The following is a 24,830-nucleotide window of genomic DNA, read 5'->3' on the forward strand; positions in this document are numbered from 1 at the left end:
TTTCTCAGGTACTTTGCCACTGAATGAAAGTCACTGACTGTTAGAAGAATTCGAATTCTTCTAGCAAAGAAGAATTCCAAAACCTTTGGAATTAAGTTCTATGATTGTATATAAAATGTTGGCTGTATGATTATTTTTGAAGATGAAAATTAATCTATAAACCTCTGTTATCTTCTGCTCATTTGCTGTTACTGTTTAACATGCTGGAAAAAATAAGATCACAGAATAGCATTAAAATATACACCATACCATTTTCAAGTTTGCTTTTTGGATGTGGTCCACTAAATGCCAAAAATTTTCCTGGAACAATCCAGTTGAAGTCACCATTTTCCACTCGCTATAAAAATTTCAGAAGAGAAAGAGAAAAGCATTTTATATTTGTACATGCAAGGTTAAAAAAATTACTCAAGATTTTATTTTGCTTTTTACTATGTTCTTGTTGCATTAAAACAAAACACTTCAAATGTAATTAGCTAGCTATATGGGACAAACTAACTAACCATAAGCTGCTTCTCAGAGACCTCTTAATAAAATGAAAAGCAAAAAAATTTTGCTGAAGTTTTCCAATAAAAGCATAAAGATCCTATACCTAAGATATTTCTCCCTTAGAGGGTTCAGCGTTTTAAGACACCTACTTATAACAACGCTAACAAACACCAACATTCTTGTATGCTTTAATCAAAGAATATGGAAAAATGCTTCCCTGTAAGGCACTGGCTAAAAAACCCAATTCACAGAAAACAAACTAAAAACCAATTAGCCTTCAAAAACAATTATCTTTTCCCTGTAGAAACTGAAATTTACATATTGGCATAAGCTCTGATGAGCCAGTAATCACAGAAGCAAAGTATAAATCAAATAAAAAGACTAAATTAAAAAAAACTTTCAAGCTGACATTTTGCATTTCTCGCTCACTTTTAAATGAAAACTTCAGAAAGACTCTGCAAATTCTGTCAGTGCCAAAACTGGAAGCTTCTTTGGAAATACATAACTGAAGTTCAAAACTGCCTTTTTTTTTTTTTTTTTAATTGAAGAGTGGTCATTCCTCATTTGGCAATGCAGTCATTCTCAGCATGAATTTTAAGGACATTGCACTCAGTTCAACTGCATTATTAAGCTTGGGGTTTTAGCTCTCAGCAAATCAAAACATCCTAATGAGTGAAAGATTCTGATAATGGACATTACTGTAATCAATTCACCGTTTGCTTAGCTAAGCCCATTAGGCTTGCTCCAAATGTCCTCACACAGCGAAAACTCCTGTAAGTTAACAAGGTTGCATAAGGACTAGGGAACCGATCTTACTGCCAAGCCAGGACCCCTCGCCCCCCCCAGATTTGTATCACAGACTGCAATCGCAACACTATAGCACCTCTGCCCCCTTTAAGGAAGAAGTCCTGTTCAATAAGTTGTATTACCAGTTTCATTTGTGAATTAAATAGTTCTTTATAGTTACATAGGTTATTGTGAATAATTTAAATTTTAACCAATCTGAACTGCAGATATATAGGTATATGTGTGTATACTCAACACTACATGCAAACAACATTATTATTAAAAGAAAAAGAGAACTTGAGTATTTTACATCTAGTCCAACAAAAGGGGAATTAGCTGCCTTGATAATGTTGTAAGATGAAATAACTATAAAGGTGAAACAGAATTTCCTTTAGCCTGCTCCCTTTAAGTCTTATGCAACTTCTCTCCACATAACTACACATTTGAAGACGTAACGTATCAAAAACTTTGAACATTTGAAGTTTTAGAAATATAGCACAAGACACATCTAAACATGCAAAGCTGACCACGATGCGTAAAATAATAGAGGACATACCAAAAAATGGACAAAAAAATTAAAGATGATTCCAAGTTCTTGCTTCTTAAACTCAGACAGCAGACAGCATACTTTAAACATCATTTACACATACATACTTTTCACAAACTAAAATAATGTTAAGCATTAAACAAGGTAATGGAATAGCTTTAATCAATTATTTTAATAATTTTTTCAGGCAGATTAACACCTACTATATACACAGATTCCTAAGAATTCCCAACCATCATTTGTTTTTAGAACAAACATTTTCCTTTTGTACATAAAGTAAGCAAAAAAGCAGCAATTTCATACTTCAAATTTTAGTTACTGTTCGTTTAATTTCGGTAATTCAGCAAAGGCTATACCAATTTTTCAATCTAATCATTATGGAACATTACAGTATAGAAATCCTTCTACAAATGCTTTTGTAAGTTTTGTGCATAGCTATATGTTATAGTGTGCCTATTGCAGCCAACATCTACTGTATAGATTTGTGTTGTAAATTAAGATTTTCCACTATTTACTCCTCTCCTGTCTTCACCCTCTCCCTCTTTCCTGAATATTTATGAAGCATTTCCTACAGCTGTATGTATTTCAGATATGTACTGAGTCACCCATATCTTCTTGTTTGTAAAACAAAATAGTTATTTATCAAATGCTACAGACATTTAAGAAAAGGAATTATCCCTAAAACTTGTTTGATATTAGAAATATTCAGCTTAAGATAATACATTTTAAAATGGACATTTTCAGACTAAGCAAATTTATTCTCATTATTTCCAAGTTTTCTGAAAATCATAATAGAGGGGCTGGGGGGAAGAATATTGGCTACAACAAAGTAACACAACTCTAAAAAGAGAGTTTAATATATATTCAAATGTTTAGTACACCTCTAGTTCATAAATCTTTCTCCTTAACCAATGCAACTGCAGAAACTTCAGGGAGTTCCAAAGGCAAGGTCCAATACAACTACGTGGTTGTCACGGACTTCAGTAAAAACCCTTTCCCTTCCTTTGAGCATGGGGAAATGGTAGACAAAGATCATGCAGCTATTCTGGACCAGATGTATATACACCACCTGTGCCTGCAATTCCTCTGTACGCACCCCAGTTCACAGGTGCAGCATGGGCATATTTCAAACGTTCTCTGCAGCAATATAGCTTGAGATAACTGTCTACTACTAGCAGATAAAGGTGTGTATGTTACAGTGCAAAGTCCTAGAAACATCTAAAGTCATCCAGAGTATCTATTCTTAAGTTGTCAGAAGGCTGGCAGAACAATGAATGACATCTGTTAGCTCTCTGGGACTTCATTAGGGAAATATTTTGGATGTATTTTCATTACTGGAATCCCCACATAATGCATTCTTACTAAAAAAAGCTCAAAGTGTGCTTAATCTATGTGACTATAAAAAATTTATCATATATTTGAGACTAATAGGATCTCAAGAAGCAGCTCAACAAGTGTTGAAAGAAAACAGAGATTCTGTGGGTCAGCTGACAGACCTTGGATCGTAGCCAGAAAGGCTACGAGAAAACAGTAGACTTCCGTGATGCACTGAAATGGCAAGGTTTTTCATCCTGCATGTTTTCCACATACAGCGTACAGGTTTGGATGTACATACCTTACATATGAACACTGGGTTTTACTCGAATTAAAATGTGTTTCCAGTGCGTTTTAAAGTTGTGCGATACTGTATATTCTAACTTATTTTAGGTAAACCAACCACATTCAACTCATTATTAAATGTACAAACCTCATAGTGTTCATATTCATCCACATCAAATGTCTTAAAGTCAAAAAATCCATGCTGCAAGGCCTAAAAGGCAACAAGGGGTCAGTTTATTCTGAAATATGATATATAATCTCATTTTATAATACTGTTTTTGAGAATCAAAACTAAATCACTAAATGTTTGTGCTTTTGGCTTATTGAAGCCTCTATGTTAAGACAACATTACATTTTGCACAGATTAACAACACAGACAACAAGAACTTCAACAATGTCACTAAAGCATGTCAGGCTCATTATTTCCCCTTCAAAGACATTACGATGGGACATAAGGTTGTTGCATATCACTTAAATCGTAAAATTGATTCTCCCCACTCCACTATGTACATTTTTTTCTGTAAGGCAGATGACAAATTAAAAAGCAATTCCCTTTTCGTCATACACTCAATTCAATGATTTCTATGCTGAATACATTTTCATGCAGTAGGACATAACAAAATATAGACCATTAAGAGTTTATTGATTTTCTATACTTAATATGATATTCTGATTTTATCACCATAATATCCAGGCAAAATGGCATATCCAGAACACAGTACTGTGTATAACCTGTATTTTCTGATTTGTTTTTAATACACATTCCACTGATAGAATGAAGTTCACTAGACTACGTTAGACAGTATTTATTACAGGATTGAAAGAAGTCAAGTTTTGTATTTGTTTACTGTAATATTAAATATGTCAATTTTGTACTAGAGATTTGTGTATAATACCATATTAAAAACAATTCTATGAATAGGGAATTCATAGCCCAAATTTCTTCCAAGAAATAGGTGGAAGACAGTTCTGCAGCATACATTTATGCTGAATCTGCTGCATTTTGAGAAGTACAGATATTACACAACATTCTGGGACTAAGGTGTGATAAAAAACACAACATAGATCTATGATTTTAAAAAAAAAAAAAATCAGTCTGCCATTATTTGCTACATATAGAGCACCTTTTAAAGACAAAACAAAAATAGCTTTGTTATAGACAACATAGGCTCAATGATTGGACCTGTCATGAAACCTAAGATACCAAGAGGTTTGTCTCAATAGCTAATTTTGAAAAATTTATTTCATTTAAGCATGGTTGGCTGGCTGCACTCCACAATTTGTAGGCCCCCTGAATTACATCTATATGATATATGTGCACGCAAACAGCAAGTTTACCCAGGTAGACTAAGATTTTACTTTAGATTAAGGCATATGGTTTCTGCTCAAAGTGTTTTTACCTCTGTAGGTGAACTGGACAAAAATTCAGAAATAAATTTTATGGGAACAAAGGAGGAGAAACCGATTCTCGAAGTCCTTTTGACGTGTTTGTTGCAGATAAATTACAGTGACTGCACTGACTGCTTCACAGAGCTTCAGGATCCGTAGAATGCCATACAAATTAGAGTCTTGCTGTTAACTGACAGCTCCTTTCCCACCTCCACAGAACTAAAAATATTAAGCTTGATCTCTCTTTTTTCAATTTTTAAGAAACACTTGTTTGCCATACTTTTAAGAATTACAAATATTCTATAAAGTGTCTGTACAGAACTGTTCATATAGCCTGCTCTCTTCATCAAGATGACTGGAAAATAATGAACAAAACTTAATCTTTGATTATAGTATGAAGTATATACTAAAACACAAGGTTGTCAATTAAGACGTGACGTAACATTTTTAAAAAGCAATATTGGAGCTTAATATTCCCCAGGACCAGGACTGTTGAAAGTGACACATCAAAACAGGAGGAAGATACATTAATTTTCATTCTTTTTAAACAATTCTGAAAAGATTAGTGTCAAACACTGAACCAAGTGTTTTGGGGGAAAGCTGGGGCCAGGTACATGCAAAAACTGCTCAGATTAAATCACAGTATACCTAGGTGTCCATCTCACTTGACTTTATCAACCTACGTTACTCCCTTTTACCAATGGTTATAAATGATCTGTTCGCAGATCTAGTGCACTGCCTTGCACTGTTAAGAACTGTCCCCAGCCAGGCCTGGTGCATTTGCACATTCCGATTCATAAGGTGAAGTTCAGAAAGCTGCCAAAGGCCAGGCCAGCCAGGTAAAAGTGTAACCTTCTTCCATTGTCACTACTCAAACACAGTCCGCAGTAACTTCGGCTTCATGACAGCATACTACTCATTCACACACATTTTGCTTTGAAACCAGATTTTCTAATGTGTTTTAACAGTATTTTCCTTCACATTTTAAAAGCCAGTTTAAATCTGTTTTGCTAAGGAAAAGTGTTATTACCTTATTTATTCCCTGTAAACAGTCCAAGATCGTAAGATTGTACGTGCAGTTCCCAAATGAAGCGTCCCTATAGATTTAATAAAAATGAATTTAATATACACAGAATTATTTTAAGAACTCGGGGAAAGGCAGCACACAACAGAGTGTATTCAAGTTATTCAATCCCCTCTGAGAAATCTGAATTAAAGTTTGAAGACAACATCTTTTTCGAAGCTTGTTCATGGTAAAGCATTTCCCTACCAAAGACATAGCTCAGTGTAAATGCAGTTAGATACTGCAAATTACTTTAAGTGCATGTTTTACATCATCTAACTACATGCCCCTTACCAAATTATTTATGCTGTCCTGGAACAGGAAGCTTTTCATCCTCTCTCAATTGTGTAAGGATAGTAGCAAATAAAGCAAAACTTGCTTTAACCATTATTCAAGTCTTAATTGAGTTACACTGTCTAACAAGGAAAGGCACATAGACTACTAGTTTGGATTTCATTTACAGGCTCTCATTTCGATGCCTGTTTACAGATGTGATTAAAAATTATCCAGATATAATTAAATTTAAAATTACTTGACCTCAGTTCTGCCACTATGAAAATAACAATTTCTCTTTAAAAGATGACAGGATACCCCAAAGCAAAACATATTCAAGTAGTAAGAGACACCAACATTAAAATAAATAACACCACCAAAAAATAACAGCAACAAATGTATTGGGGGAAAAAAGAAAAGTACTTTTCAAAGTCTGCTTCAGACCATTTTGCATTTTAACAAAATTCTGCCTGGTCAGATTATGTCCTAATCACTTATTAAAGAAATCTTTTATAGTTTTGCTCTAAGCTATGTTATCCAGAATGCTAAGAGCTGCAATTTATCAGAACAGCAAAATTTTAGGTTTCAGCCAGATACATCTTTAATCTATAACCGATTCAAAATTTCATTCTTTCATTGACAACTTTCCTTTTTTGATAGTCTACTTGCTAGAAGTAGTATGAAATTTGTTATATTGATACGCTCCTTCAATCCCAAGTACTTTAAGAGTAGAATATTCTCACCCATTCTTTAATAGCAGAATAAGTATAGCAGTTCTGAGCAAGCAGCGTTCATAGAAAATGTATTTAAGAAAATTAATAGCTACAATTTTGGTAGTGCCACATTACAGGCAGGCTACTCTAGAAAAGCTTTCAAGTTATTAGATTATTAAAAAATACTTAGCCACAATGTTTTAGAATTGGAACTTTAAAGTGTGAATAAACCTTCAATATCCAAATCCAACAAAGAAGTTTTTCAAAATGAAAAGCCATAAAGTATTTTCATTACATTAGATACACAGAACATACCAAAGCTGTAAAATATAAACTTTACAGACAATACATTTTTCACAGGGGAAATTTGGATAACGGATCATTTTAGCACAAAAGCATTTTAGCAAACAAAAAGGTCTTCTGAGCAAAAAATCTTAAGGCCCTAATGGGAACACATATATAGCAGAAAACCTTTAAAAGCTGTAACAGTTTTCTGAAGAGTCTGACAGAAACAGCAAAACCTAAAACAATGCAAACCACAAAATTAAGTATTTAGAGAAATATGAATGGAAAATATGACTGTAGCAGACATGTTCTATATTACATGTTATTTTGCTACAACAATAATATAATTTTTATTTTATCTATATGTATATAACTACTTCTTCAACTGATAAGGCATCTGATACTGCAGTACATAAAAACAATACTGGGGAAAAAAGCCACATAATCTCTAATCCATTAATAAGAAGCGCTATGAGAGCGAGAGAGAGGGGAGAGGAGAGGAGAGAGGGAGGACATTGAACTTGACCTAGATGTACAAGATAAGCCTATCACAATTCCAGGTGTACAGTATTCTTAGCTACGGTTCCCACAGACGGCTATTACCAGTGGAGTGCACATGGATGCTGGCAGCTAACATCTATTGCCTACATCATCCGTGCCTCAAACGTCTCATTTCTGTTGTTGTGCACCTAACCTTTACAGTAGGTGTACTCTGACTGGAGAGAACAGCTCTGCTGACACTTGCCAACCACACAGAGTGAAATAATAGAAAGACTGAAAGCCAGGAAATTCCAAATAGGCAAAGTTTTGGAATGAACAAATAAAAAGCTGTTTAAACCTAATCCCAAATTCCCAGAAACTCAAAGAATAGCAGTAGTCTAATGTTTTTTTTTTTAAAAGAAATGCAACACACTGAGTTAACATCTGAAAAACTCACATCCCCATCTATCATTTGTGGCAGAATGTGATAATGTAATGAAACCATAAACAAACACTAGATATGAATGACAATACAGCACGGTAGCGAAATAACACCTGGAAGCAGTGGCTTAATATTACCTAATGCTTCAAGGGAAAGCATGATGTTTGATGAACCATGGCAAATACCAAGCGTATTATATCAGACCTTGCCATAATGTCTCTCTTTCTCTCCCTCTGCCCCTCAAGTATCTTCTGGTAAGAAAACACAAGCAAATCATAAAAGTTCCTTCTATCGTAATTTGGAAAACAAGAAAATGGAACAAGATCTATGCACTTCATTTTCCTTAAAGCCACAGCCATTTTTACTGTAGCACTCCCAATCCTTTTCAGGGTAAATCCAGGAATGGATATATTTTTTCTTTTCTAATTTCCAAAAGTACAACTGCCCAATTAGAATCAATTCCAGATGCAAACCCCTTTCTGAAACTTTACTGGTTTATGCTCCAGAATTTTAAGCTAAGCTATCTACAGGTACTAAATTTTAGGTGTAAGAACAAAGAAATTCATCTGGCAGAAGTTTTATGTATAATCCATGAGGACTCTGCATGCTGGATCCATTGATATAGTAGAGAGAGATCTGAAGTACAGGTAAGGGAACTGCTTGTGGACTCAGTATTAGGAGATGAAACCCAAGTTACCAGTTTCAGAACACACAGCAAGCAACAAAATGCACTATACAGAGCTGTTTTAAATATTAAAACAATAAAAAAAACTAGTTTATTTACGAAGCCAAGTCACAGCGTACTTATGAAGTGACATTTTTTTATATTCAATCTTCCTATCAAATTGATGATTTCATATTATTCCAGAGCAGTGTTAACGTTCCTTTAGAGTTTAGCCAAAGAGCATTTTACAGAAGTATTAGAGAGGACAGATGCTTAACGCCGATCTTACTGCCAACTACATGTCTAGAAAGGCCTTGAAATACTCAAAAGGCAAAGATTAAGATTATCATGACCTAATTTCCTGAATGTTTTAAATAAATTACTCAAGTAAAATATCTTTCTGTTTACAGGGCGTTGTCTAAGGTATTTCAAGTCACTAATTATCTTGATTCTTTCTTTGTTAAAAGCAAAACAAAAAAAAATCTCCCCCACAGTCACCTAGAGGACTTCCTCCGGGCTGAGGCTGAGTTATCAAGTTCTTTTTCTAGCCCAGAGAAATCAGTCAGAAGTCATGTCAAATCATTAAGAAGCTTTGTAAATATTTAAAAAACGAATTCGATCTTATTTTTTGAATCCTCCTGAATTAATGCATTTACTGGATAAAACTAAATAATTAAAAACTAATGCAGAACAACTAGTTCAATTTCTCCATTCTTTGTGTCAACCCTTCTTCCTTCCTACTGATGTATAAATTTCCAGACCATGGATAAAAATATTGGATTCTGCCAGAACTAGTACTAACCTTTACAAAAATCCTGTTAGAAATACAGCTATTCTCATACCACATTGACTTGAGAAGACAAGTGTATAGCACTAGATCCACCAGCATGCATTTTCTTTCTACCAATGACAGATATATTTCAAAGTTTTAGAGCCATAATTAATACTACTAATTTTAGCTTGCATAAGATGCCATAGATTCTGAATGGGCCACACTTTGTACCACAGTAAAATGGAATGCAAGCACTAACAGTTAGGAGGAAGAGCACTGTAAAGAAAAAAATACCTTTACTAACCTTGAAGAAACATAATTTTAGATGAAATTAAAGTTTATTCCAGACATTCTTCCTACTTAAACTTACTCTTCTCCTTTGTCCACTGTACACAATCAGCATCCTATCCAACAGAAAACTAATGCATGTGCTTACGTTTAAGACAGTAGTCATTTTTAACTTAGTGGGACGACTTATGCGTATACAAAAACATTTAGGTGTTTTTACTGGTGGAAACCAGCTATTTGGATTTCAAATGTTATACCTTTTTGTTCAACTCAGAAGTTTGTGCTTAAAAAAAAGCATAGAAGAGAAAGGAAGACCTCATTTCATATCAGAATAAGAGAACAGGGCACATACAGACATCTCCTGCAGAGTTTTACAGTGTGGGTGCTCTGATTTCTGTTGCTGATCACATTTCATTACAGTATTCTTCCAGTCTTTTATGGCCAAATGCATAACCACCTTGATTTTCAAACACTGTTTTACCAACTATTACCTGATAGTAGTCTATTTACTTTCAAAATGAGAAAAATGTGAATATTTCTATGAGATACAGATGTAGTATGAACCTGAGCCGGCATTACAGAGCTGCAAATCCCACATCCGATTTCACAGTTATTGTAGCTGACCTCAATACTGCATAACGCTTTCCCTTTAACCAAACCTCTAAACACTGTCAGTAACAAAATAGTTTGTTTCCCCAGCACTTACCAATAAAGAAACAAAACCCAAAAGCTAAAAACTAAAATCTAGCTCTAAAATTCATGTCATATCTGGAGACTGAACACAATAATACTAAAATGGATTTGTTTTTTTCTTTTTAATATAAAGTCAATACAGAGTAGTTTGAGGTAAAAATCTAAAATTTAGTTTCACAATAGGACACCAGTATTTATTATGATTTAAAATGGTGTTAGCACCGTTTTCTTAAATGGAAGTGAGAAGATACAGTACAAAATCTTCAAGAGATTAGAGCGTCACCAAGTGACAGTGAATCACCTAAAAATAAGATGCAAGCATCTCAAAGACAGCAGTGCCTTATCCTCCTGCTTTGTCTTTAGTTTTTCTATTATAAAAACAAAACCAAAAAATTTCCATGTATCTTGTAAGAGGAGTATTCTGATTTCCTTCCACCCCTGAACAATATTTGCTGAAGCTGTCTTTTAATGAAATACCAGCTGAAGATCTAAGCCGATTAAGGCTTTTTGAGGTCACTGAGCTGGAGGAAAGTAGATCAGTTTCCTAGCGATCACTTCATGTAAACATACCTCAGCACTCCATAAAGAATCTACATATTGAAAGTTGTCTTATTTTTTTTTCCAAACAGAAGACACTTCAGATATCAAATTAACAAACCCGTTAAATAGTCTAGCTGTAACACTTAACTGATCATTGCTCACTGATAAACTCTTGCACTTGAAACTATTCCAATGGAGATGACTTACACTACAGAAGTTATATAATATCTAAGTTCCAGGCTCCAAGAATAAATTCAAGTCAATAAGTACTGAGTACCAATGATTAATACCTCAAATTATTCCCTTCCTAGACCTTAGAATAGGAGGGAAGAGGTAAGACATTTGGGTTATATTTTTCATTGTACATAAGAGTCATTTTAGTCCTTTTCAAGACACTAAAGATGTGGAAGGAGTGCAGACTTTCTCATAGCACCAACTTGTTTCTTCACAGTATAGCTCCACGCCAAGCAGATAAGCACTGACCTAAGGCAGTGCTACTGCTTCCAGTACAGGTTCATTTGCTTGAGCCTCTGCATCATGCTCTATTTTGCACCAGAGATGTTTCAAATGTCTTAGGGGCAGAAAATAATCTCAAAGGCCTTGGAAAACCAGGAAAGGAGGAATAAATTATTTCTTCCCCATTCCCAGCTAATCTAGATTGTCCCACTGCAGGCCCTCATCAGATCTACTTGCCCTTCTCTCAGCCCCAGTAATTCTTAAGCTCCTTATGTATCTATTCCAGCCTCTTCCTAGGAATTCAACTCCAAAATATCACCCCCCCTAACTATCAGACTCCCCATTTCTTACCCAGCCTCCTATCTTGTCAGAATCCTTCAGTTTATTTCCTCACTCCTCTTCGTCTCACCTCCCGTACAGCTAGATTAGACAGCCTTCTTTCCCAGCAGGACAAACTATACCGCAGGTAACAGAATCTGCTTAGGCTCTAATCCAGTGCCAAGACCTGACATAGTCCAAAGCAGCTCCAAAAGAAACTTCAGTGCTTTCCAGCCCCACGCCATATAAGAAAGAACGCGCAAGAAATCAGGATGTTTAATTCTTCTAGCAAAAGCTCATAACACTATATTCCTTCTAGAAACAGTAAGGCTCTGCTCAAGAAGATTGCCTCCCTCCCTTCCTCTAAAATAGCCAAAGCTTTGCATTAAAAAACCCCCAAACCCCAAAAACATCCCAAACCCCAACCACACCACAGAAAACCCACCACAAAAACCCACAACCTCCCAAAAAAGCTTTAGTTTTAGCCAATCATTTATCTCCCAGCCACCCAGGGCTTAAAACACACAGACAAAGACTGCAGAGGAGTTACATTTCAGAAGACTGCCTACTCTATACATTTATTGCCCTCTTCTCCTGAAGCTGACAAACGGAATGAAGCAATTATACTTTGTAATCATTTTAACAACCAGACTGCAAAAACTGAGTAGTCCATTTGCTGGACATTGCCTTCGTCAATGTTTTCAGTTAGGTTTCTCTCCCCGGGAAACATGAAATGCTCTTTGTATATAATATAAAGCTATCTTCAGAAAAATCTTGCTGCTTCTTGTATTTTTTTTGACCCCTTCTTTGCTGATCCCAGAGTAGCTAACTATTCTATTTTGGAATAGAATTTTATGAATTCAAACTCACGAGGATTTGCTTTGTTTTGTGTCATTAAATTTGTTACTGTGGTTCTTATCAGCCTCACAAGAAATCACAGAGCTGATTACTTTCGCTACTCCCTACCAGTCAAGCAGAAATAGCATTTTTATTACTATTACTACTATCATCATCATTATTATTATAAGGAATTGGTTGCAAGGCAAAGGTCTGTATCCTTTGGTTGGAACAAACAGGGTCATATGAGACTTCCACAAACACACTATTCCTCCCAAGTTTTCTGTGTTAATTTTGGGATCTGACAACTAAGGTTCTTCACTTTGTCAGAGCCTCTTTTTCATACACCTTATCTTTACTTTGGCAGGGGAGAAAGGAACCTAAAGACATAGCAATTTACTATCATTCCAAACAGTAATTTTTTTTTTTAATTGGTTAACAAGATACAGCTATTCTTAGGTGACATACAACCTCCACTACTAAGAGAGTTTTGCTTTTTCAGCAAGTTTTGAATAAACTAAGCTTAAGATTCTGAAAAATTTAAGTCACTTTAGTATTAAAAGCTCTTATATGACAGAAATACTCCTGCCAAAGTTGAACCACTGAGAATTTGATATGAAAGGGAGAATCAGGTTTCTTTTAGACTCCACTAAAATGCTACATAGTAATCCCCAGAAGGAAGGGAAATATTGGAGGGAAATATTTCACTTGTTGTTTCCCCAAAATAGTAAGTAGACAGAAGAACGTACTGACACAGTTTTTGTGCTCAGAATTATAGATTTTCCTTCAAAGAACTTCTTGGAGCAATATTCCAATAGCTGAACCTTCTGTAAATGGAAAGGACCAATGTAATTATTTCAAACTGGGAGAAGATCAGGAACCAAAGAATCTAAAAGGTGGAGAAAACTATACATTATTATTTGTTTAATTGAGATCATTACTCCTGTATTTTATATAGAATTTGGAGATGTTAAAAAAACACTGACATGTTTAAAATAACTTATTTTTTTTAATGCATTGTACCAAGTATCTTTTATAATTAGCTGAAAAAAATACGGGTATCAACAGCTCAGTAAAGTTCTTGAGCTTTGGAGAGCTATTGATGACCAGGTGAAAGTATAAACTCTCTGCCAATAAAAGATATCACTGACTTGACACTTTTTTAAAAAATGTGTTCGATGGTTTAAGATTTCAAAGTCAAACTGGTCTTCACATACAAATCTACCATCCCAATAGTTTATACTGTGTCTGGCTCCTGTACGAGCTATGAGAAGAGAGATAATCTGATCTTCCTTTGCTGAGTGGCTGTAGAATCAGATGAATTTGATATAGACAAGGTAGGTCTACATTTACAAATGCATCGGGTGACAGTGAACACTACCTGTAAAACACTGACTCCCCTAAAAAAGAGGACATTGACCTTCTTGCAGTTACCTTTTATTGCCAGTGTTTGCATAAGAATAGTGTGAGGTATTTTCATTCATAAAGTACAAAGGCATTTCATGGTCCACACCATGAAAAAAATCTGAAAGTCGCTTTATTAGAAAGGCACGATAGCTAAAACTCCTCAGATTCAAGTCTCAATATGACCTTAGTACAGAGAATAAAGACAGATTGATAGAAATTATCTATGATTCATTGAAAACAGAAAGGCAAAGCAATTTAATAACTGGAACATCAGTACTTGTTCTGTAAAATAGAAAAAATATAACAGCATAAAACCCCCTTCATTCATGTAAGTCTAGCTGGTTAGGTACTAGGTAATGTAAAAGATTTGAATGACTTCTAAATAGTAAAACACGATACATCATAAAAAAAGTTTTAATTGCTAAATCACAAACATGCTGAGAACTGTTTTCTAAACCTGACAGTTTGCAAGACTGGGAGTGTTACTTAAAACTTAAATCAAAATGGCTTTATTATTCCAACACGGAGCAAGTAATTCCACCAGAAGTAAAAAATACTTTTTTTTTTTTTCTTTTTTTGAGATCAGTCATTTTGATACGACGTCTGTATCAGACATGAAACCCTTTTCTGGGAAGGCAATCTGAAAAATTTATATTTAGCAAATTCTAAACCACAGAAGTTAGGCCCATTTCTCATGTTCACGTACCTAAATGGAAGATACGGTGGATTAGATCCAGACAAAAGCGTTCTGTAAGCTTCTTCTGGTGTTTTCTTCAAGTATATTACCTAAAGAGGGTGGGGGGAGAGGAAAAAAAAATAAGCCCTGAGGCTGAAAAGTCATTAACCACATGTACGCTTCCCCCAGCCCACTAAACTCGTAAGAATGTATACTGTACTCCTTTATGACCAACTCCTATGACATTTATAGGTCAGAAAAGACATACCTGCACAAAGTAAGAGATTCAGAAATCAACAGAAGTCAACAGAAACTGGGATTTCTGTTTTGTGTCATTCCCCCCCTTTAAAAAAAAATTAAAAAATTAAAAAATTAAAAAAAACCCCAACACATATTGCTGCAACTGAGAGACTTTAAGACAGACTCAACATTGCACTAAGATGAACGATAGGCATCTATGCTAGGAGTTCTCTGTCCAACTCCAGACGAGTCAAAGCATTATCACAGCAGCTGACAAAGGAAACACTTCACCACCACAGCTCAATGGAAGATTTTCCAACACAAATATTTTTTGATTCCTAATTGTCAATATCAAACTACTAATTAACAAAAATATCCAATTCAACAAGCTGAACCTGTTACGATGAGACCAACATATAGTTAATGTAACACCCTAAGCCAAGGCTCATTCTGCTATCGCTGAACACTATCAGCTCAGTTTACTCAAGTACAAAATTAGAATACAACCACATCTTGTTGCATTTCGATTCCTATTTGTACAGTAAAACTGGTCCTAAAATAAATTTAACTTGGAATACATATTAAGCAAGTGCATTATTTACAAAAAAAATATTCCATCCAGTTTGGAGTGGCATATTTCACATGCACAAATATGTTTTGTAAACAAAACCACACAATTTTCCTAGCCATTTCCTCCCAACTCACCTTACAAGCAGCACCTACATGGCTACTTTTTAGCTCTATGCACATTTAGCTGTTGAATATAAAGTATTCTAATAATTATTTTCTTAACCAAGACATAGGCTAATTCCTGATCTAAAAGCTTTATTCAACTTTTGACCCTGAACACATTAGAATATAGGTAAGTGGTGACCACTCGCAGAATATTTGCAATTTGCTTTATGACTAAAGTCATATCTCAAGTTAATGGGATTCTTAGTACTCTGTAAGATGTCAACATGGTAGGTAGATTTTCCTGCATTCCTTCCTCAAGCATGGACAAGGCAGACAGAAAAGACAAGGTAAGGATAACACAAAAACAATATTGACTCAGGTAAAACAGTCTGAAAAACTGTTTGCCATGATGCAAAGCAAAGAGGGTCCAGAATCATCTCTGTTTTTCCACTGCCACTTATTTAATTGCTTTGAACAACTAGTCTAATTTTGGACCAAAACCCTCTACACAAGCTGATTTGCCTTCAATTCTCTGACACGGAGCTGTAGTTCAGGATCGACTCCAGTGTTGCAGCTCCACTCATCACGGTCACACTGATAGCATAGATCAGTATAATCAGTACCCAAAAAGAGGAACAAACCCCACTTATCTTCAAATGTTAAATCTCAATATTGCGGCAGCATCAATGTTGCTGTTTCATTTAGCAAGTGCCAAATCACATGTTTCTCAAAATTAATGTCCCTGTATTTGCCCGAACTTCCATATTCTCCCCTCCTTAACCTCCGAAAGCAATGGTTTCCCGAAACCTTCCACCATCAAAACAGACCACAATTTCTGTATGAAAACCATTCCATTTATTCTGTGTTATCAGAACAATTGTTTCTAATTCAATTATTGGATTCTTTGTTTTTGGGGTCAAACCAGTAATTACCAATATTGAAACAGATTCAGAGATTTATTTAATGGATATATGAATTTACTTAATTCAAAGAGTGGAGGAGCCCATTTCTTTTTATTTTTAAGCTGTAATGGTCTGTCTACAGCAATGATTGCTAACTAATGGCACCAACGTCATGCTTTCAACCCCTGCAGCATAGCAATGCTATTCTCTTTTCACAGTCTTTGTAAGAGATTCTTTTAGTCTGTGAAAGAAGTTTCCTTTTTACTTGCTTTATAGTCCCCCCTCACCACAAAGGTTTTGCATTTAAGAACAATGCATCCTGTGCAATAGATTTGGGGAGGGGGTGGTGGTGGTGGTGTGTGTATTACAGAGAAAAATACTGATTTTATTCATGTTGATTAATGTCAATAATCACGTCAATTAGCTTACATTTAAAGCCTAAATTCCTACTTGTAGTGAAAAGATCCTTAGAGGGTAGTTCAGAGGACTTCAGGGAAAGATGAGTTTCCATCTTACACAGCAGGGAGTCAGAAAACTGAAGTAGGGGCAAATTTGTACTATATGAATGTTTTCCCAATGCTGCAGTTTTTATTTCACAGAAGTTATGGTACTTCCAAGCTGTCTCTGGTCAAAGACATGTATACATGACATTTTGAACTAAACACTACTAGTTGTCTGTCCACAAAGCTCGTAATAAAGACACCAGGATGGAAACAGGAGAAAGATATTAAGAACACAGAAGGAAGGAAGAGAGGGAAAGAAACACTGAACAGAGCTCCTGAAAAAAACAAAGTATCACAGATGTCAAGAATAACGCAATAACTGAAGGAGGAAGGATAATGAAATGGAGAAGGAAACACTACAGTACATGTCTTCAGTACTTAAAGTAGTGATATCCATTAAGAAAAACCCAGGAGACCGTTTTCTGACTCATCTTTATCAATGAAAACTCAGCAACTGAAACTTAGCTTCATTTTTTAATCTAATATGACGAATCTTCAGAGTGCTTTCATTCTGCAGCATACACAAGTAAAAAAACCAACACAAAGAACCTGTAGTGAATAGTTTGTATAAATTGAACCTTTATCTAAGAAATAATGTGAATAAAAGCCTTTTTTTTTAAAAAAGCCACTTTCCAGATAGTAACTGTTCTCTTACAAGAGTTGCTTTACAAGGGACAAGGTTCTCCCCTTCCCCACTGTTACTTCTCTAACTCATATCATGTGGCACTGCTACCTGTAAAATACAGGTTCAGCAAATATTGAAAGTTTTCAAATTTTTTTTTTCCTCTGACATTTCCATTCTTATGTTCTCAACTTCCTGAATATTTATGTGGTTGAAAGATAAAGCTCTCCGCAGTTGGGACACTATGCAGGCACGTGACACGTAGCAATACTGGCCACATACACACCGCCAAGAAAATTCATACCATATGTCCTAAAAAGTTTTTCAGAACAAAAAGGGAATTAGTATTTTGCAAGTCCACCTTAACACTCATCCACAATATTTCAAATACAAATTGGATTCATCTTGTTCCCACCCACACCTGCCATTTTTTAATTAGAAGTATATGGAACAGATCCACTCTAGAGCTACTAAGTTATCACGAGAATTCTGTGAAGCCAATCTAAAGCAATCTGAAGAAAGGTGTTGCTTGAAACAGCAAAAAGGCCGTACACGCTGCAGTAACTGAAAAGCCTTTGTACTTGCTGACCCTCCAGGAGAGGGATTACAGATTTGAGCAGTAGTGCGATATGCTTAGATTACAAGAGAACAAACCCTTAAAGCTTCAAATAGGGCTGAGAAGTCTAATTTATATTTTTAAATTAGGGAAAAAACACTCCTGCAAGCAAATGACTGAACATGCCGTAGTAATTTGCTATTACCCAGTCATCTGCTGCGATGAAATTACAAACTTAAGAACTCAACAGCTTTTCCCCCTTACTGGCACTACAGAAGTCTAATGAAAGCTATTACTACCAAAATACACACTTAAAGTAATTGTGAGAAAGAAATATGACCAGCCCATCTGCTATCTACAAGGAAAAGGAAAAAGAGCTCACTGGATCTCTTTTCAGAGTTTGTCACAGTATGAAAGCATTATGTTTCACCAGAACTGCTCAAAAGTCAGATTTTGGTCCACTAATCAAGTTTTGATCTTTGAAGAATTGCAAGAGATAACTACTACCTGACTGATGCAAGGGCAGAACTAAAGTTCTAGGTTTACCAGGAGGAGCAAGTGTCATACATACATGTTCTCTCTTCCCTCTGCCCCATTTCTCTACAAGTCCAAGAGCAGTCACTGGTACAAACAGACTAGTATTCCTCCTGCTTTTCTCCCCCAGGGAATTCAAACCTTACTAGACAGCAGAGTGTATACAACCAGGTAGGGGTTCGTTGGTTTCCAACCAGAAAAGAAACATAAAAATTACTTTAAGAATATGGAAAGAGGGACCCAGCTCCCAATTCATCCATATGTTATCAGACAAGAGAAAATGCACTCTCCTTGACGATTTCTCCAAGAATGAATTCTTTGATGACAAGCAGGGAGTTCATGTAATCACTTCAGTATAATTCAGTATAATTAAACCTACTCCCTCTCCCCCTCCCCAGACAGAAACTACTAGGGACAAATTGAGTCAAACCAGGCTACTTTAGTTTTGGTATGCATGAAAGTACTTGTGATACTATTTTAAAACTATTTTTAAATACCTTTTTTTTTTTAAATAACTATTGTGGAAGACTACATAAAAACCCCTAACAACTAAAATAAGTCTCCAAACAGATGAAGGGAAAAGCAAAGCAATACTAGCTTCAAAATATTCTCTGTGGCACCTGGTAAGACTTTGCAAAACCTAGTAGCACCCTGTTTCTGCCATCACTGAACAGTCTATGTTGTAGTCTTGGCCATTTAGGGGGAACCCTGAACTTCTCTGTAAGATCAGAGAAGTCTGCATGTTCTTCTGTTCTTGTAGCACTTTAAATATTTTTTTTCTTCTTAATCTGAATTTTAGGACAGAAGTAATCTTTGCAGAATTCTTAAGAGCAAGGACAATAATTTAGCAACTGGACAGGATTAGCCCAAATGTATCGAAAGTCCATTGTAAAAATTGAAATTTAGCAAATGCATCTTCCTGAGACGCAATTTACAAACAGGCAACCTATTGCCAATAAAGTTTTAAGACTTAGCTTTCGCTTAAACTTATGACTCTCTTATTAAAATATTTTAATAGCTATAGGGTATTTCAGTTCAACATGTCTAAGAAGCTGTTTAATGGAACAATCTAAGTTGCATAATCACCACTAGAAACCCATTCCTAGAACCTGATCCACTGTTTTCCACGTTTCATTTTACGCTTAATATTTTAACACCAGGACAAATAAAACAAGCCTTCTCAATTAACTTTCACACATTGGTAGAGTTCATAGCTATAAGACCTTCTGGTCTCAAAAAGCTTGTATAATCAAAGACAAGACATAAAATCTAGATGACCTTAAATCAAAGAGTACATATATTTCTGTCACAGTTTGGATATTCAAATTGTAATAGATCAAATTGCCAATTACACACAGTTCTTTTACTGAAGAATATGATTAGATTCCTTCAGGTCAGGAACTGCCCTATCATGTAACCCAAGAGTACACATCTACTGCATCTGACTGAACAGAGCATTTACAGGTAAAACACTCAAAAAATGCAAAGATTATTTCTTGAGTGTGAAATGAATATGCCTGGATTATAAAAGCTAAGCTTCTGCAATTGAAAAACAAAAATCAGATTATTAGGTAGATCATAAATAACTTTTTAGAATAAATAAAAATTCATTTTATGAATTTATTGGCATTAGTATCAACCATTGTAGAAGAAGGTGAATGAACTCCCATAACACTTCCAAGTTTAGGAATACACATCTATAGAAATAATTCTGGGATGACATACTTATGTAACATTGGATACCTTTGTGCAAACTGTTTTCCAATGTTCTACTAAATTGAGATGAATTGGAAGCGACTATAAGGTGTTTTCAACAAGGGAACTAATACTTTTTTTGTACTGGTAGCACTGTATTAGTAAAGAATTATTCTTGGTACATAATATCTTCAATAATCAGAAGATACTTAAAACATCTAGTCTGACAGGAGAATAACAGTATCAAATGCAGGTGTGGATCACTTGCATGTGCTAGCAGTTAAGAGCTATAAACAGCTTAAAACAGGCTAGGCAAGGGTTAAATGTGCATGCAGTTGTGGCACACTAATTTACCTTATTGTACACATAAGCTACCAACTCTTTGTGATGTGCCACCTGATATCCATTATGGAGTACATATACAGTCACACCATGGTACACATACTATGTGCTCCCCCTCTTGACTTTCTTCAGAGGGATTTCTGCTGCCCTCCCCCCCAGTGTGTGCCTTTATCCCTAGCTTTAGCTGCTGAGCAACTCCTTCAAATAAGGACTACCAAATATACCAGACTGTTCCCATACTTAAGTCTTAAATACTGCAAATATGGCACAGTCTCACTTAGCTGATCAGTCCTCTGCTTGGAGTTCTGTCTTGCACCTTTCGTACCCCCTTACCTTTCTGTTCCTACAACCTGGCTTTGCAAGAAGTTCTCTTCATGGACAGTAGTGCTTTCTCCTTGGGTCTACCTAATACTGATAAGGGCCTTTTAACCCCTTGTCCACAGAGAACAGCTATTTAGTTGAGATGGTCATATAACAAGGACTGGACAAGGGGAATAAAAAGATTATCTCATCCCCTTCAAAATGCCAGTGTCCTACCCTTTCCAAGGCTTCTAAGATGAAGGCAGGATCAGACAAGGGCAATCCAGTGAAGGCAATCAGATGCTGTAATCTTCATATGTGCTACATGAATGTTCTCTCGCTATAGGCTTAATTAGACCATCTCTAAAACATGAAGTGAATCTTTCTAAATACAGAATTGGAGATAGAATGATGCAAACAGAAAACAAAAAGCAGTCTGAATGGAATGACTGAAGTTTCTTTACAAACTATAGTGTGGGAATCATTATTGAAGATGCTACAATTCGAACAGATTTTGGATCTGAAGGGATCAGTAAAGCTTATAAAGATATACTATCAAATTTGGAGGCTCCTTAAACAGAATATAAAACACAGAATTGGAAATTTGAGCATTATTAAATATAGCCTTGTACAGTCAAAAACGTTAACAAACTTGGAACGTTCTAACTCATTTGTTCTTACTATTCCTTTTGCAGAGTTGTTCCATCAGGTCTAATCCCAATGGTTAAAAATCTAACCCACAGATTTATTAAAATTTGAACTTATCCCCAATTTTTTTTCCATCTTTAACTAGATCTTCTTTCTCAAGAGCATTTACACACTATCCCCACACTTGTAATAAAACATTTTGTGTAATTACAAGAATCTGCAACCTAAATTCTTTCAATATTATCATCTGCATTTATTGAGGTTTGCTTTCAGCATGACGTCAGGCCTGAAAGAAATATACCAGCTTTCACACAGTATAAAGCCTGACTTAACAGAGACTTCCAGAACTCAGCTGACCACGTGGATGTCAGCTCAGGACCAGCAGCTTATTAGTTTCAATACTTTATCAGCATAAAACATGCTATCACAAAGACTCCGAGTTTTCTACAAGTGTGCTCCAATTCTGGCCAGTAGAGCAGGAAGGTAAAATTGAGTCTGAGCTACACCGCTATGAAGACACACAAGTGGCTGTGCAAGTGTAAGCGTGGGACTATCAAAACTTACGTGATATCATAGTAAGTTAGGCTTGGCTAACTAAGATGGCCCTGTGTATTGCATATTATCTGTAACATCAGAAGGCTGAAATACCTCAATTTTTCCATTATTCTGGGTAGGCTACGGACATTAACTGAGAAAAGAAATCCATTCAATAATCACTATGCCTCTGGTCTAGTAACTTTAAGAAAGGCTGTGAGAAAAAGCTTTCTCCTCCCTAGCATGAATCTCACTACTGCCATGAGCAGCAATTGATCTTAAGACAGCCAGGTTTAGAGGTAAGTTTGTGGTTTGCATTTTTGCCATTCAAGAAAATGGTATCCTATAGGAAACATGCACATGATCTGTCAAAGCCAATCCCTGTGTAGTAAATGGAGTTAAGTGACAAAGACAGGGCTTCCCTAAAACTCATACAGCAGAATTTTCAAAGACAGATTAGAGAAGAATCAAATGACAATCTGCCTACCTCCCTAAAGAACCATCCCTTGAGATGCTATTTTACACATAGCAGACGTCTCTTAAGAAGGTTAGAAGTATCCATGTGATAAATGATACTTACAGCATATGCACCTATTAAAAACGCCGCATTTGCTCGTTTCCGCTGGTCAAAACTGGTATAGTACACTATCCTCTTTCTTGATAAACTGAAATACTGTTAAAAAAAAAAACAGACAGCATATTTACTGAGAGAAGCATACACTTTAAAAATACTTTAAAAAGTCACCTTTCCAAAACTGAAAAAATTCTCATAGAGAGATTCTTAAAACTAAAGGAGAAAAAATTACTGATACCATGAACGATCCTCTTACGTTATAGATAAGAGTGCAGGGAAACAGCCACTGTATCAGGGCAGATCTCTTAGTTTGCTGTGTAAAAATATCCTATAAGATGCAGTTGAACCAAAATGCTCAATATAAAATACTGGATTTTTTTTCCCAAGTTTAAATATTTCAACATAGCCTATGAACATTGATTAAAGACATTGAAATTTTCAGACTAAAACACCCTCCTATATGTTAAACCTCTTCAGCACGTAATTCTGTGGAGAAGACAAGAGAAAAACTGAAGCAATCAATCTTACAGGCATTTTATAAATTAAACACCACCCTTCCATCTATACTACCTAAAAACAGGGTGACAGACATCTTTAGAAAGCTTCAACAGCAAGAATTTATAAAAAAAAAAAATGATTGCACAAGTGAAAAGCCTGAAAAAAAGACTAGGCAGAGACAAAACTAGTAACGTTTGCAATTCTTCTTTCTTTAGGAAGAAAAGAAGCCTCTGTCAGAATCCTGTGGACAAAACTCCCATTGAAAACAAGACCAGCAAGCACCAGAAAAGAACAATAATGACAAACTGCAGCAAAACTAAAGCCAGAGAGAGATAAAATTGTCACTTAAAAATGGCAAGTTGGACAGTTTATTGCATTATATTTTTTTTAGCTTCATGAATTGCTACATTTTCATTATATTCTGCAACACTATCACTCATGTTTTTCCTGAGATTTCTACAGTACTACTACAGTTTTGAGGAAGTCATCAACAGACATACTGGATTCTGCTTCTAAATATTTGAAGCGTGTTTCTATTTTTAAAAGTTGCACATTTTATAAACTGCCTTTATACCAGTGCTGCTGTTACCCAACTTCAGGTTTTTAAATCTAATTTGACAATTTTAATTTCCTTTCTTTTCCCTCTCTTGGCACTGATGACACTTGGGGGTGGGAGATACGGTAATGCTGCAGAATTGTGGTTTGTTTATTTATTTAAGTAGTGCCAACTGTATTTCGCTTCCAGAAATCTGTAAATATCAACTCTCATCTTAAATGTTGTTGCAAATTTTAGGACAGCTTTAACCACAGAATCCAATTGTGCAAAAAAACCCCAAATAGCTGATAAACTCAGGAGAAAACCGAAACAGCAAGCTTCTTACTCCCACCCCCTCCAGAAATAGCACTTTTAATAGCAGTTCTAACTGTACATTCCAGTCTGGTCTTACTACCCACAACTTCCATAGGTGGAAGGAGTGGAAGGAGTGAGAGTTAATGCAACTGAATATATCTAATAGGACTGTAATTCCTCAGATAGCTGCTTCCTGTTGATTGGAAGAGGTTGTATCTTGAGACCAACCAGCAACATCGCCCTCAGTGTATATGCAAACATGCAAAGCACAAGTCATTATTTAATTAGTGAAGCATTCAATTATTATTAAAACTTGACAAAATTAATCCCAGTATTTTAAGATGCCTCCTTTCTTCCCCCTCCTCAATTTGTTAATTTTAGTGTTCTCTAACTGCAATTCCACCCATGATGTGTAGGTGGGATAAGATTACAGTAGTTACGCAACAGTGACAGAACTTCAATTATAAGTTGTTGACTACCACTTATTTTAAAGCGAAGTTCTTTGCAACAGTTTACAGTTCACCTGAAATACTATTTTAAACTGCAAAAAGCACATTCTGCTAGCTAGCCAGAAGTAAGTTCTATGCAATAAGACCATAATTCTTGTTTTATTTTACAGAATGGATTTTTTTAATCATATGGG

The 24,830-nt window shown here is 35.6% G+C and overlaps 1 protein-coding gene across 1 annotated transcript in view; it reads right to left on the reverse strand.

The window, feature by feature from the left end:
• The window catches only part of CDC14A (cell division cycle 14A), a 67,720-nt gene that overhangs the window by 24,751 nt on the left and 18,139 nt on the right, over positions 1-24,830 (reverse strand). Inside the window, 5 exon segments of the mRNA XM_076337905.1 lie at positions 250-337; positions 3,567-3,629; positions 5,838-5,904; positions 14,745-14,824; positions 22,846-22,938. Coding sequence (XP_076194020.1) covers positions 250-337; positions 3,567-3,629; positions 5,838-5,904; positions 14,745-14,824; positions 22,846-22,938 — 391 coding nt within the window.

This window comes from Aptenodytes patagonicus, chromosome 5, assembly GCF_965638725.1.
Source record: "Aptenodytes patagonicus chromosome 5, bAptPat1.pri.cur, whole genome shotgun sequence".
NCBI lineage: Eukaryota > Metazoa > Chordata > Aves > Sphenisciformes > Spheniscidae > Aptenodytes > Aptenodytes patagonicus.